At 39.4% G+C, this 12906-nt stretch overlaps 1 protein-coding gene across 2 annotated transcripts in view; it reads left to right on the plus strand.

The window, feature by feature from the left end:
• Positions 1 to 2787: 2787 nt before the first annotated feature.
• LOC117426536 (sarcoplasmic/endoplasmic reticulum calcium ATPase 2-like) overlaps positions 2788 to 12906 on the plus strand; it is a 36853-nt gene continuing 26734 nt past the window's right edge. The window contains exons 1-4 of one of the 2 annotated variants that reach the window (XR_009330508.1): positions 2788 to 3413; positions 4289 to 4306; positions 4538 to 4620; positions 8847 to 8951. Coding sequence is in view for 1 of the 2 variants with exons in the window: in XM_059033198.1 (XP_058889181.1) it covers positions 3296 to 3413; positions 4289 to 4306; positions 4538 to 4620; positions 8847 to 8951 (324 nt within the window). In the remaining variant the exon portion in view is untranslated. The remainder of the gene's footprint in view (positions 3414 to 4288; positions 4307 to 4537; positions 4621 to 8846; positions 8952 to 12906) is intronic. The other variant, XM_059033198.1, reaches the window with a different exon arrangement.

Here is a 12906-nt window from a genome sequence, read left to right on the forward strand (position 1 = left end):
CCTCAAGTGGTTTTACTCAATTTCATTTTTAAAAATGTGCTAAACATGTTTGTTTTGTTGCATTTTGACTGTACCTTCAACTATTCGTCCTTCTATATTAAACCAATTAATAGCCATAAATGATATAGTTCACCTGTTTACACAGTCACATATGACTGATGAGCCATCCATAGGATAGCCTTCATCTGAACTATTATTTCTTCAATGAAGTAATCATCAATGCATTAATAAGAACAGCTGTGCTCCATCACTCATGCACACAAACTGCCTTTGCTTGTAAAGAGGAACACATGTATGTGTTTATTTACTTGTGTTAAAAGAACATGTTTTTAAATGACCTTTGATAACACACCTGCGTTTCATTTTGAGATATCATGATGTAGCACACCATCCCTCACACCGTGGGTCATCCTCTAATCTCCAGCAAGCATCGACGTACTTGATGGAGAGTAGCGTGTATCTGGCTCCTACATGGGGTAACTTGCAAACAGACAAACATTGCAGTAGTGTGCTGGAAGGAGATATTGTAGACATTAAAAGCAGGACAGATTCACACCTCAACACCACACTCAAACAACAGCAGTTAACAGTTAATCTTAACTGGGGTTTTTTTTTGTAGTTTTGAGGAAGTGTGAAGCACTGAAATCTCACTCTTTTCTGCAGTACCTGAACAAAAGGACTGCATGCCTGTACAACCACCAGCGCTAGCCTTGGAAAAACTCCCTTCTATTTGACATTGACAGTATCGTGCACTCATTATCCCAGGCAGGGGAGGCAATTCCAAGCAACAGGAATATAGTGGAGGCGGTCATACGTACTTATGACACACTTTACATGTTTCCATAGATCTAGAAAACCACTCATCCAATTGTGATTAAACTATTAATTGACATCCTAATTCTTTACTATTCTGTACATATTGTTTATATACGGCATCAACTTTCTTGTCATACTTTAGGCTCTGATCTACAGCTTTGCAGAAATAGAGTAAAAATGATATGTGTAGCGCAATATATAGCTAGATGATCTAAGCATTACTGTGTCATATATTTACAATGTACAGCAGTGCGAGTAGGATAGCACATTAACCACATTACAAAACGCAACTGCAAAAACACACAGGACCATTCATTATGGTCAATTGCAAATTTGTCATACCCATGCTATAATTTTTATTTTGTAAGAGCATTAGGGAAAAAAGTGTACTTTACGAATAAGATCTTACTGTGTTTAGCAGAGTTCTACCTGGAAAAAGGAATCTTTCTGTTAAAGGTAGCTGGACAGCTATAACAGTGATGTTGCCATCAGAGACTTTACAATGTGAAGGATGCGTATTAGAAATGAAAACTTCAACTACTCAATGATAAGGGGAGCAGCAGAAAATGTTCCTGAACCTAAAAAACTGTAGAAAATTGGATTTCATAAATACTATTTCTTTGCGTTGAATTTCAGGAAGCCAGCAAGCAAGATGTAATGTAACCTGATTTAGAGTTTGGTCACCCCTCCAAGAGTGATGCAGAAAGAAACTTCACAGATTTGCATGTCAATGTGACTTGGCAGGCTAGGACTGGGGAAGCCTGAACTGAGAAGTCCTTTGGATCAGGGTCAGAAGTACCATTTCTCCCCCTAAAAGTTTAACGCAATAGAAACCGCTGGTGATCTCTGGCACAGTTCTCAGAGTGCAGACTTTGCCAGCTCACTGAAAAAAATGCTTAATGCTTGCCCCTTATAAAGGTTTACCGTGGTATTTTTGCACGGTATTTTTGAAGTTTTACCCTGCTTTTCCCATGTTTTTACTGTGCATTTAGCATAGTTTACCCTGCTTGCTAATATGCTTTACCAGACCTCTCTGGGCTTTCCAATGTTTGTCTATGCCGTACCATGCTTTCACTGCTAATTATTACACTTTGCTATGTTTTTGCAATGGCAAACTTGTATAAGAGGCCTTACAAAGCTCTTGCTTCATTCTAATGCAAAACTGGCAAGACTTTCCCATGAGTGCATGAGGAAATAGTGGCGGTCTACATTTTCATGATACTGAGCTCTAAGTTTATAATAAAAATGGATCAAATATGTACTGGGTTCTTACTGGAAACCATGAAGGTATATCCAATGTAAAGGGTTTACATTAATTACCAGCACAAGGGTGTTACTGAAATGCCTGTTTAGTATTGTGTAACGACAAAAAAAAGCACTGTAAATGAGGACTCTCCGTGTCAACCTTGACGCTATATAGGCTAGATGTGATGATATGTAGTGCATAAGGGGTGAATGGGCATACCATGGTAAATTAATGGTGCAACAATATACATCCACACGGTGTTATGTCGTGTTTGAGTCCTTTTGTCCTCTACATTTACAACTGGTATTATACTATAGTAAAATAACACCGTCTGTTCTATAGCTGCATAAACCATGGCATGATTAAAAAACGTTGGCAGTAGCATAATAATTATAGAGTTACATTTTTCTTAAGCAGAGCAAATGACTCGTCTTTCAAAGGATTGTTATTACTATGCATTTAGGTCGCGCATAAAACTGTATGTATTGTTGAATGACGGCAAATAAATGTATGCGTATACACAGTAAACACATAGCCTTACTTTTTTCTGTAAACTCGGGTGCGCCTACCAACTGTGAAAAGTAATGCTATCTACCCTTCAAAATAAAGCAAGCGGCAGGGGTTCCTGCGTCACCGATCCGGGATCCTGGTGGTTGTGGCGTTGTAAAATGAGATCAGCTGATCCAAGGTTTCAAAAAGGCTAAGCAGTGGAACGGGGAAAAAAAATGATTTCCGGACTATTTCTGGCCAATGAGCTGATTCCACATGCGGAGCAGCAGTGAGTGAGCCACATTCAATAAAACGAGTAGCGCTGCAGAGAGTAGCCACTGACGAGAACTGCAACATAGGGACATAAGCAGAGCAGAACTGTGGTACGACTGCGGTAGAGAATAAGTACGGGGCTTCTGCTGCAGACTGTGGGAAATAAGTGGAACATCTTAGCACAGTGGCTCGGGGGGGTCGTTTCTTAAATTGGTACAGTAACAATTAAACAGGAATTGCAACTGTGAGAGCGGGATATTATTATTATTATTATTTTTTTGCTTTTTAAGTGTGTGGGGGGGTTCAGTCAGTCATTTTTTAGTTTGTTTCGCCGGGAGTTCAATTTATGTGAGCACATTTTGTTTAATTTGTGTTGCTTTTTCTCAAAGAGAAGGACTGCATTTTTTTTAGAAGTGTGGAGGTCGTTAAAAACAAAGTCAAACTGTCTTGAGAAAAAGACGAAGATCAACCATGGAGAACGCTCACACAAAGACTGTGGACGAAGTTTATAACAATTTCAATGTAAATGAAAGCACGGGGCTGAGTCTGGACCAGGTGAAAAAGCTGAGAGAAAAATGGGGACCGAATGGTATGTGATCTGTCCATTTTTCATTTTCCTATTTTTCAGTAAAAATGTTTCCTCAGGTACGCAGCGCTAGGCCTATGTCAGAACAGTAACCGGCACAAATATGAATAGTGAAAATGGCTGACGTCATGTACAACCTCGTGGGTTTTAAACAAGTTTACCTTATGAGGATAACTTAGATTTAACCGAAAGTGGTTTTGTGTGTTTGCGTTTTAGACATTTTGGGTTTCAGGGTAGCCGGGTAACAGGCCATTTTTTCCAAATTTTAGTTTATGTTCACCACGACTGTAATGAAGCGTATTACGTTACGCAAGCGTGATTTCCTGCTGTAAAAAGTTCAAAATAGTTGGGGATTGAGTCGCCAGGACTTTAAAAGTGAAATCTTACCTTTTATTCTTGGTGTTTTTGGTGGTTTAAAAAAAAAAAAAAAACGCCTTTAAAATTACACATTGGAGTCCCCGTGTGGTCCAGCATAGCAAACAACGGGTTAAGTGAGTGATGACATGGCCTTACCGGTGCAATGTGCAACATCATCAAATCACCGTGCACGGGGTGATCTAACTGTGGACCAATTGTGAAGAAACGCTTCAATTTACTGGAAACACGGCCTACCAAATCAGTTTAATATAAATGTGTAATCAGGAACTGAGATATTCATTTCAAGAGGCACACTTACGTATATTAACAGTTAATCGTTGAGCTACTAAATGTACATGAATACCGTTTCAACAATTAGATTTGATGTCATCTGAACTGTGTTGTATAAAATAGGTTTAAAGTTATGTATGAATGACTTGTTTGTACCATAGCCTCTATATTACGTCACTAACTATCCTTTGTCTTCTGGCATGTTCCATGGAAACCCGAACCTTCTACAGAGTTACCAGCAGAGGAAGGTAAGCTTCTGCCACTTCAGGAATCTACATTACTGTTTATCTATCTATCTATCTCTATCTATCTATCTATCTATCTATCTATCTATCTATCTATCTATCTATGGTGATTAGAAAGTACATTTACCACATCAATGATATGGTGTGTTGATGTGGTAAACTTACTTTCTAATCACCCTGTGTATCTATCTATCTCATCGCTGTCCTAATCGACCTCTGTTACCCTTTCCACAGGAAAATCTGTGTGGGAACTCGTGCGTGAACAGTTTGAAGACTTATTAGTCAGAATTCTCCTGTTGGCAGCTTGTATATCTTTTGTAAGTATGATCCATGGTTACTTGCTCTTTCCCTAAATATCCAAGCCTAGTTTTAATAAACAAAGCGTTCAACATCCATCTCTCAACTTATTGTTGCCCTCTTCCTTGTGGGGGGTGGGTTCTGTGTTTTGGGGGTTGGGGGTTGTGTGTGTGCTGTTTGTGACCCGCTGGTAAATTAAGATTAGCGAGGTTAGCCTGGGTAACCAATGGCAAGTTTGTCAGTGTCTCTTCAGCATACAATTGAACAACGTGGATACGTTTTAAAGTGGGTGTTAACCACTTGACACTAAGTACATGTTATAAACAGACTGTGCTTGTCTGAGGTTAAAATATAAGATCATGGGGGGCTCCCGAGTGGCGCATCCAGTAAAAGCACTCGCTAGAGTGCAGGATGCGCTCTATAGCCTGGACGTCGCGAGTTCGAGTCCAGGCTATTCCACAGCCGACCGTGGACGGGAGCTCCCAGGGGGCGGCGCTCAATTGGCCAAGCGTCGCCCGGGGGAAGGGAGGGTTAGGTCGGCCAGGGTGTCCTCAGCTCACCGCGCAGCAGCGACCCCTGTAGTCTGGCCGGGCGCCTGTGGGCATGCCTGTAAGCTGCCCAGAGCTGCGTTGTCCTCCGACGCTGCAGCTCTGAGGCGGCTGCACGGTGAGTTTGCAGTGTGTAAAGAAGCGGGCGGCTGACGGCACACGCTTCGGAGGACAGCGTGTGTTCATCTTCGCCCCTCCCGAGTCAGCGCAGGGGTGGTAGCAGTGAGCTGAGCCTAAAAAATAATTGGGCATTTCAAATTGGGGAGAAAATAATAAAAACTAATTGGCAACGACTAAATTATAAAAAAAAAAAAAAGAAAAAAAAATATATATATATATATATATATATATATATATATATATAATATATATATATAAGATCATAAGGCTGAAACAGCTGAGAGACTTGCTATCCTTGCCTGGAATGGTGTCAACAACACTGATGTGTGTATTGAATTACAGCTGGGCAACTTGTATGAAGCGTGTTTAAAGATCCCCATGGCCTTTAAGGAAGTGAAATTTCATGATGTTCTTTGGGTTTAGAAGAGTATTACTACGCGCAAGATGCAGCTTATAGAACATAGTCTGCTGAATTCTTGCTGAAAATCATTAGTGTGTTGCAAATGGGTTTTCGGGGACTATTCATTTATTGTATAGTGCTCGCTGGCATCAAATGTGGCACGAACACCATTGAAGAAGCTTTTGTGCCCAGTAGCTTAACTCAATTTTTGCCAGATGCAGATGTGCAATTCCTGAAATCCTCCAGTTGGTGTCCAAAGAGAATTCCAAATGGCTGTGAGTATTCCTTAGATAATGGTTAACTGTATTGGTAAGTCACCTGACAGGCTAGCTATCTTTTAAATCTTGAGATTATTGCTGTACAGTAACTAAACTATGCACTACTGTTCATCGTTGTGCAAGGATTTCGTTAATATTTTAATGAGGTGACTTTAAAACTTGAAGTTTGAGTCAGCTTGGCTATAAATATCCTGACTTGAGGAAAAATGTGTCAGGCATTAGTACAAACTAGGCTATGTGAAACAGCCCTAATTTCATGCTGTATCTCTACTCTCTACTACTTGGCTATTTGATCTGTCCCAAGTCCCCTCCTATGACAGCCTTTTTGCGCTCTTTGTCTGTAGCAGAAAGCCTCAGAATAGTATTCCAGTTGTCTCGCCCCCTCCCTCTTGATAACAGCAAGGTCCTGACAGTAACAGGAGCAATGACTGTAGAGCGGGCACCACAGTTGACCACATTTGGGCAATGACCTTCAGCGGGCACATTGCCCATGTGGCATCTTGCTACTGTTTGAATTGAGGACTTCTAGAACAGTAATCCAAGGACAGTGCTATAGTACTGGATCCAAAAGAAAAATGATTTGCGGTTGATCTTTGTGCTGCGTGACAGGGTAACTAATGTATATTACCTCTTTGCTGAAGCTAGAGCTGATATGCAAAGTGCCTGCCTTAAGCATGCAAAGTTGAAACCCATGTTTTCGATGGATAGATTGTTTTGCTAAAAACATGCAAAGCGGATTGCAAGAAGAGTGCGTTTTCTAGTGCACTTCACACAAGTCAGTAATAACCAGTACCTGATATCCATCTGATAATGTATAACCAGTCTGATATCTGCACAGCAACCAATCAAAACTTGGGAACTGGATCTGGTACACTTGCCAGCAACAGAAAGGATTGCAGGCAGGCAGCTATTTGTCTATAAACTTTGACAGCCGTTGTAGTTCTTGCTGCAAAGTGGCAACAGTCTATAATACTAGTTGCCTGCATGGCCCATACTGCCATATACCCTATTGAGCAAAAAGACCTCATTGATACATGTTGTCTTGATATAGGTCCTTGACCTTTTTGTGTAGCATCTGGTTGCTGATTGACTTGTAGTGTGCAGGTGGAACCAGTGACAGCCAGAACAAGATTAGATTCCCTAATTAATTTATTGCAGGTTAGACGACAGGTTTGTTATGGGTGCTGTCTACTCGATCTAACCAGATCTCCTTTCGTACTCGGGTGGCCGCTGGATGAAAGTGATGCTTGATCCACTTCAATAATCTGGAGCTGTGCAGTCCACATACTTTTTATTAATTTATAATTTATAAATATAATTTATTCCACATACTGTGCATGTAGGTTATTCACTTTGACCTACATTTACATTGTATTGACAGAGTAATTGAGGGCCATACTGTATCTTGGGAACCAGCTGTCTTGATTGTGATGAAGTAATGCATCCATGACCATTTGTTATGAGATTCTATTCTACACACCGTGCGTGAGGGTCAAGACATCATTGCATAGCACCAAATGGTGGTTTTGTTGCACTGACTTTTTACAGGATTTATTTTTTTCTTTTTGTTAAGCATGAGTTTAGCTTGAAGCATGGCTAGAAATCGGTTTCCTTGTAATTGCCGGTGTCAGCCAAAATTCATTGACGTGAAAGTCACTTTAGGTAGGTTTGGTAATGCAGATCCTGGTATCCTCTTGTTTTATTGGTAATATTTGAATTAGACTTTTTCAGACAGTGCTCCAGTAAAGCAACACACAATGATTTAAACAGTGATCTAAATGTGTTTAGCTTTTTTTTCTTGTTTTTATTCCCTGAACTCCTTGTCAGTAGGCGTGTGTGTGTGTGGATAGTTTATATTAACCTCAAGTATAATGGCCAGTGCTTAAAGTCTTGTTTGTACTTTCAAAGACTTTTCTGCGCAGTGTGCAAATAGTTTACATACTGTCTTCAGTCATCTACTGTTTTTGCAAACTGCAATTGCAAATATATATATTTTTTAGCATTAATCCCTTTTGTTTGAATCGTACGTTACAAATGTACAAGGTGATTTAATTATAATGTCACTTGGCTGCTGTTATGGAAAGTCTACATGCCACAGAATAATGGAACTTGAAAGCACTAAGCAACAGACAAGACCCCTGCACGAACTGTAGCGGAGGGTGCGGCTGTATGCGATGAGATTTCCAGTAGGATATAGCCTTTAAAATAAACGGCAGGCTGCAGCATTTCTTCTTGAGTTCGGTTAGGAATCTGCCTTGCTTCAATGCAAGTTCAACTTGCCAAAGTAGTTGGGATTTATAATGTCGATCTGGATGTCTTCCTGAATAGCAGGTACTTGCCATAATGCCTCTGATCAGCAACAGGTCTGGTGCTTTTTGCATTCAGTGCTTAACGATACAAATGCAGTCTTTATTTTGTATTCATTTATTTATTTTGTGCATGCCTGTTGGCTTGTGCCTCTTCCTGCCATGATTCATTCTTTGCTGCCCTCTACTTGCTTTTTGTCCTTGAGGGATTCAATATTATAAAAAATCGACTAAGATTAGGAATGCTCTCTCTCTCGTTATATAGCTAGGTACTACTAGCTTTTGACCCCTATAGTTTGCACTTAAAATACACACTTAAAAATGTCCCTTAATTTGGGCTTTTAAATAATGTGATTTCTTTTTTTATTTTGAAACAAATAAAGCTTGTTCTATTTGAAGGGTCCTTGAATAAAATTGAGCAACTCTTAAGCTTGAACCATTAATATTGGTGGAATATCTTAGGTGGCATTGAGCCAGCAGGATGAGTCACCTTTAATTGAAAGGAATGATGTGGGGTGATCTTTTGTATTTCATCAGTGGAGGTGAAACAATTATTTTTTTAATGCCTTTTTTTTTCTTTATTTCTTTCTCTAGGTATTGGCCTGGTTTGAGGAGGGGGAAGAAACGATCACAGCCTTCGTGGAGCCTTTCGTAATCTTACTTATTCTAATAGCCAATGCCATCGTGGGTGTGTGGCAGGTAAGGGGACAGTTTTAAAATAGTCTTCATAGACCACTCTTTTGTGCAGAAGGGCACTTGTATTTGGATTGTGTATGCCCTGACCACGCTGTATGTCTCTTGTCCCCCCCCCCCCCCCCCCCCCCCCCCCCCAATTACAGTGTGTAAACCACTATTGCTCATTCATGTAAAGATGGGTTTAACTTCAGGAAAAGTTTGGTTCTGCAGCAGCAAGTAAATGCTGGTGCACTAACTGCTTGAGTTTTCATAAGAGCACTCTTCATTTTAGTTGTCTTGGATGATGAAGTGTAGAACTAAATAATAATTGATGGTACTACAGAAAACCACTAAATCAACTAGTATGTAACTCCCCAAAATATCATTTTTTTAGCATTGAGGGTTAATATGACATTAAGACTAGTATTCAAATATCATAGAAGTAACTTGACATCAATAAGGCACAAAGTAAAAAGGCACCGTGTTCTTCAAAACACATCAAAAGACAATTCTACTTGGACATGCCATAGTAAACGTTGACACATTCCATTTATCAGTGTTTGGATTATTGTGCATCATTTACAATGAATGTGTCTTCTGAACCCCTAAACTTATCTTAAGTTTATATTTCAGAAATACAAAACTCAAGACAAAACTGTTTTCTACAAAACAATGAACCTGTTTTTCAGACCTTTTATACAAGGAGAAATCCAGATCGTTCTTGATTTTATGTTTTTTGATCTCACAGTCAAATAGTTTTGAATGTTGGGGTAACACAAAGGGCAGCTGCTGTTTACATAAAAACCCTGTGCAGTCATTTAATTGCTCAGACTTTGTTTGAACAACAAATATATGTGTGTTCAGTATTATGTTTGTCTTGCACACAAGTCCATGGTTTTACATAATAAAGTGAGGATTTCCCAAATTCTTCTGGGGGCTTTCATTAGGAACCAAACTTATGTCGCTGCAGACAAGACATTATAATGACTCTGATGTTGCAGAAAATAGATTGGATCCAGTAATGTGGGTTCAGAGGCTTCACATGCTCTAGGACGACTCATGCTACCTAGTCTATGGACAAGTGATCAGCATTTGTTTTACATCATTCTTTTCTCTTTTAAGCACACTTTGATACATCTCCTTATGTGCTTACACTTGTAGCAGAGTTTACAAGGAAACACAAAGGCAGGTACTGTAGCCCTAGATAGTAAAACCTCATTAGAACAGATCGCTAAGGAGTAGAAGGGCATTGCAAAGTCACTTGAGCACAGCTTCTCCAGTTCACCCGGAATACAGTGATCTGCACATATCTCAATGGGGGATTACAAAAGAGTTCTGAAAATAGAACAGAAATTGGGTCATTGACTGCATTTTTTTTTTTTTTAAAAAATTTTCCGATGTGTTGCTATGAGACCAATTTCCAGACTATTGTTAGAGGGGAGAGATTTGTTATTTTTTTCAGAAAGTCTTTTTTTTATTTAAGTAGTGTCCGCTTAAGGACTCTACTCATGTTCTGTAACGCTGCAGTTATTGGTGGTTTTGTACTGACCATTCATCAACACTGGAACTACATGGTTTATAGTCAGGAACAGAAATTAGATCAATAGCTTTCTCAAGCAGTTCAACTGATTTTATTGAACACGATTCTTAAAGAAAATAGAGATGTTTTCGTAAGCATTTATGTTTTGAATTTGAAGAAACATTTCTTTATTTACCCCGAGAAATTAAATTGTGTGTGAATTCTCCCATGTCCTTGCATTATTTCAAAGTAAGTTCTGTACATTGACAGATAGATAGATATAAAATATATTTTAAAAAAATCTCTAGATTACTGTAAACTGGTCCTTTAGTCTTCTGGGAGAATAAACCTTGCAGTGCTAAATGATTGGCAACAAAGATCACACAATTTAAACTGAATGAGAAACTGCAAATCACAACTTTTACCACGGATATGGAAACTGACTCATAAAGGCAAAAGGGACCTCTGAATACTGTAACATTGTTTTAACTTATTCAAATAAACACTTTGGTGAACTGTTATGTATTAAAATCAAGCAGATGGGTGGAAAAGCTCCAGTTGCATTATGTACAGTAACTGATTATTACAAAGTAACTTTTAACACAGTCCCAGTAGCAGCAGCATTGCTGTCACTTGGGTACTCAAGCAAACAAATCTGTACCTGTTTTGTGTGACTGACATTTCGAACAAAGAGCTTGGAATCCAAGTTGGCATGGCTGCAGGTCATTTGACTTCTAGGACTGGCTGTTTTAATGTGCCTGGTTTTAACTACAGCTTCACAACAGTACATATAAAAATTCAAAAAGCAACTTCCTAGTTCTGAGTAGGGGAGACTGTTATTAAGTTTGTTTTTGAGTGTTAAGTTGTTGGCACAATTTGGCTTTCATCAAGACTGGCACATGTCATTTCAATGAAACACAGACCTGGTTAGCGCTTCTATAGTCACAGGTGATGCTAGTGCAAGAACTGCACAAGTGATGACTCCTTGGGCCATTCTTAACAGACTTCACTGCAGACTTTATTTTCCACACTGGAGCTAGTGGGGTTAACTTTGGACAATTCCATCCCTTATTGATCCGTCACTTCATTTTAGTTAGATGGGTCAGTTTAAGGGAACGTTCTCCATGGATACTTAAGAAATGGGTACATTGTAAAGCCTTGTCTAAAAGCAATGTGATTTGTAGCACACGGGTTTGACTGCTGCATTGTACAATGCTTTTATTACCTGGGTTGACCCCCTTGGAACAGCAGTGTTAGAAATAGATACCTGTAATGGGCTTAGCTTTATCACACTGCGCTGATTCCGGATGATTTTAAAAGAATGGTTCTGAAGAGAAAAATCAACCTTTTTATTGTGTGTGGGTTGGAAAGGAGCTTTTGCATACTCAAGGCAGCTATATGACTGGGGTACATAAACATGTATTTTCCGTAAGATCCAAGAGACTGCTGTATACATATGTTGTGGTACACCTGAAACTTTTGATAGTTTCAAAAACCTGTAATGCAGTAAAAAAAAAAGTCAGATCTAGAGTATTTTATTATATTCGCTTGTATTAAATGTATAGGTTTCTAGGAAGTGGTTATGCTTATTTAAATTATGCTAGTGGAGTATAAAAGTCCTGGACAGATGTGTTAACCTAGTTAAGGGGTTCAAAGCAAAACTATTAATATGTATGTGTGTGTGTGTGTGGTTTTTTTTTGGTACAAATTGATTTTGCATCCTTTTGTGTGAACATGGTATGTTGCCACATACTCTATGTATAGTATGCATAACACTATGTGGTTTGACCCAGCAAAACTCGGTTCTTATCCAAGCAGAATGATTGATTTATTTTCCACAGTCCCTGCTTGGAGTTGTGGCGTTCTGTTTTAACGGTGTTGGAATCCTGCTGCTTTAGTACCGTGGGGTGCTCCAGTATGCATGGCATATCGTTCAGGAAATGGAGAATGTCTTGCTGATCTGGGGGGTGTGATGTGCCATGTCAGAACCACACTGCAATGTGTGCATTTTGAAGTGTTTGCTTGTTGCTAAGAGATAACACACAGGCTTGCCTGCTTTATTTACTGGATAACAAGATGAGGGCTGTACTTGCAATTCATTTTGAAACAGTATAGGGGAGGTGTGGCAATTTAGTGCAATAGGGATGTAGTTTTGAATTTCTAGACTCCTTTGTGCAAGTATCCCAGTGTGCACACAGTTACTCCCAAACAGGATCATTGTGCTGAACTTGTGCTAACAGGAAAGTTTTTTGCCTAGGTCTAAGCAAACCGTGTGATTGGATGGGTGTGTAGGCCTGTGTGCCTGGCAGCTCTCCCATCCGTACTCGTATTTGATCAAAGATCAGAAATTTGTAACTCTTAAATAGACCAGCTATGCATGCTTTTGTGTCAAATGGTCAGTTGTCTGCCTGTTTCCATGCTACTTGACAGAACCAGACTAGAATCTTTGCCATAACTGGA

This window comes from Acipenser ruthenus, chromosome 11 (assembly GCF_902713425.1).
Source record: "Acipenser ruthenus chromosome 11, fAciRut3.2 maternal haplotype, whole genome shotgun sequence".
Taxonomy (NCBI): domain Eukaryota; kingdom Metazoa; phylum Chordata; class Actinopteri; order Acipenseriformes; family Acipenseridae; genus Acipenser; species Acipenser ruthenus.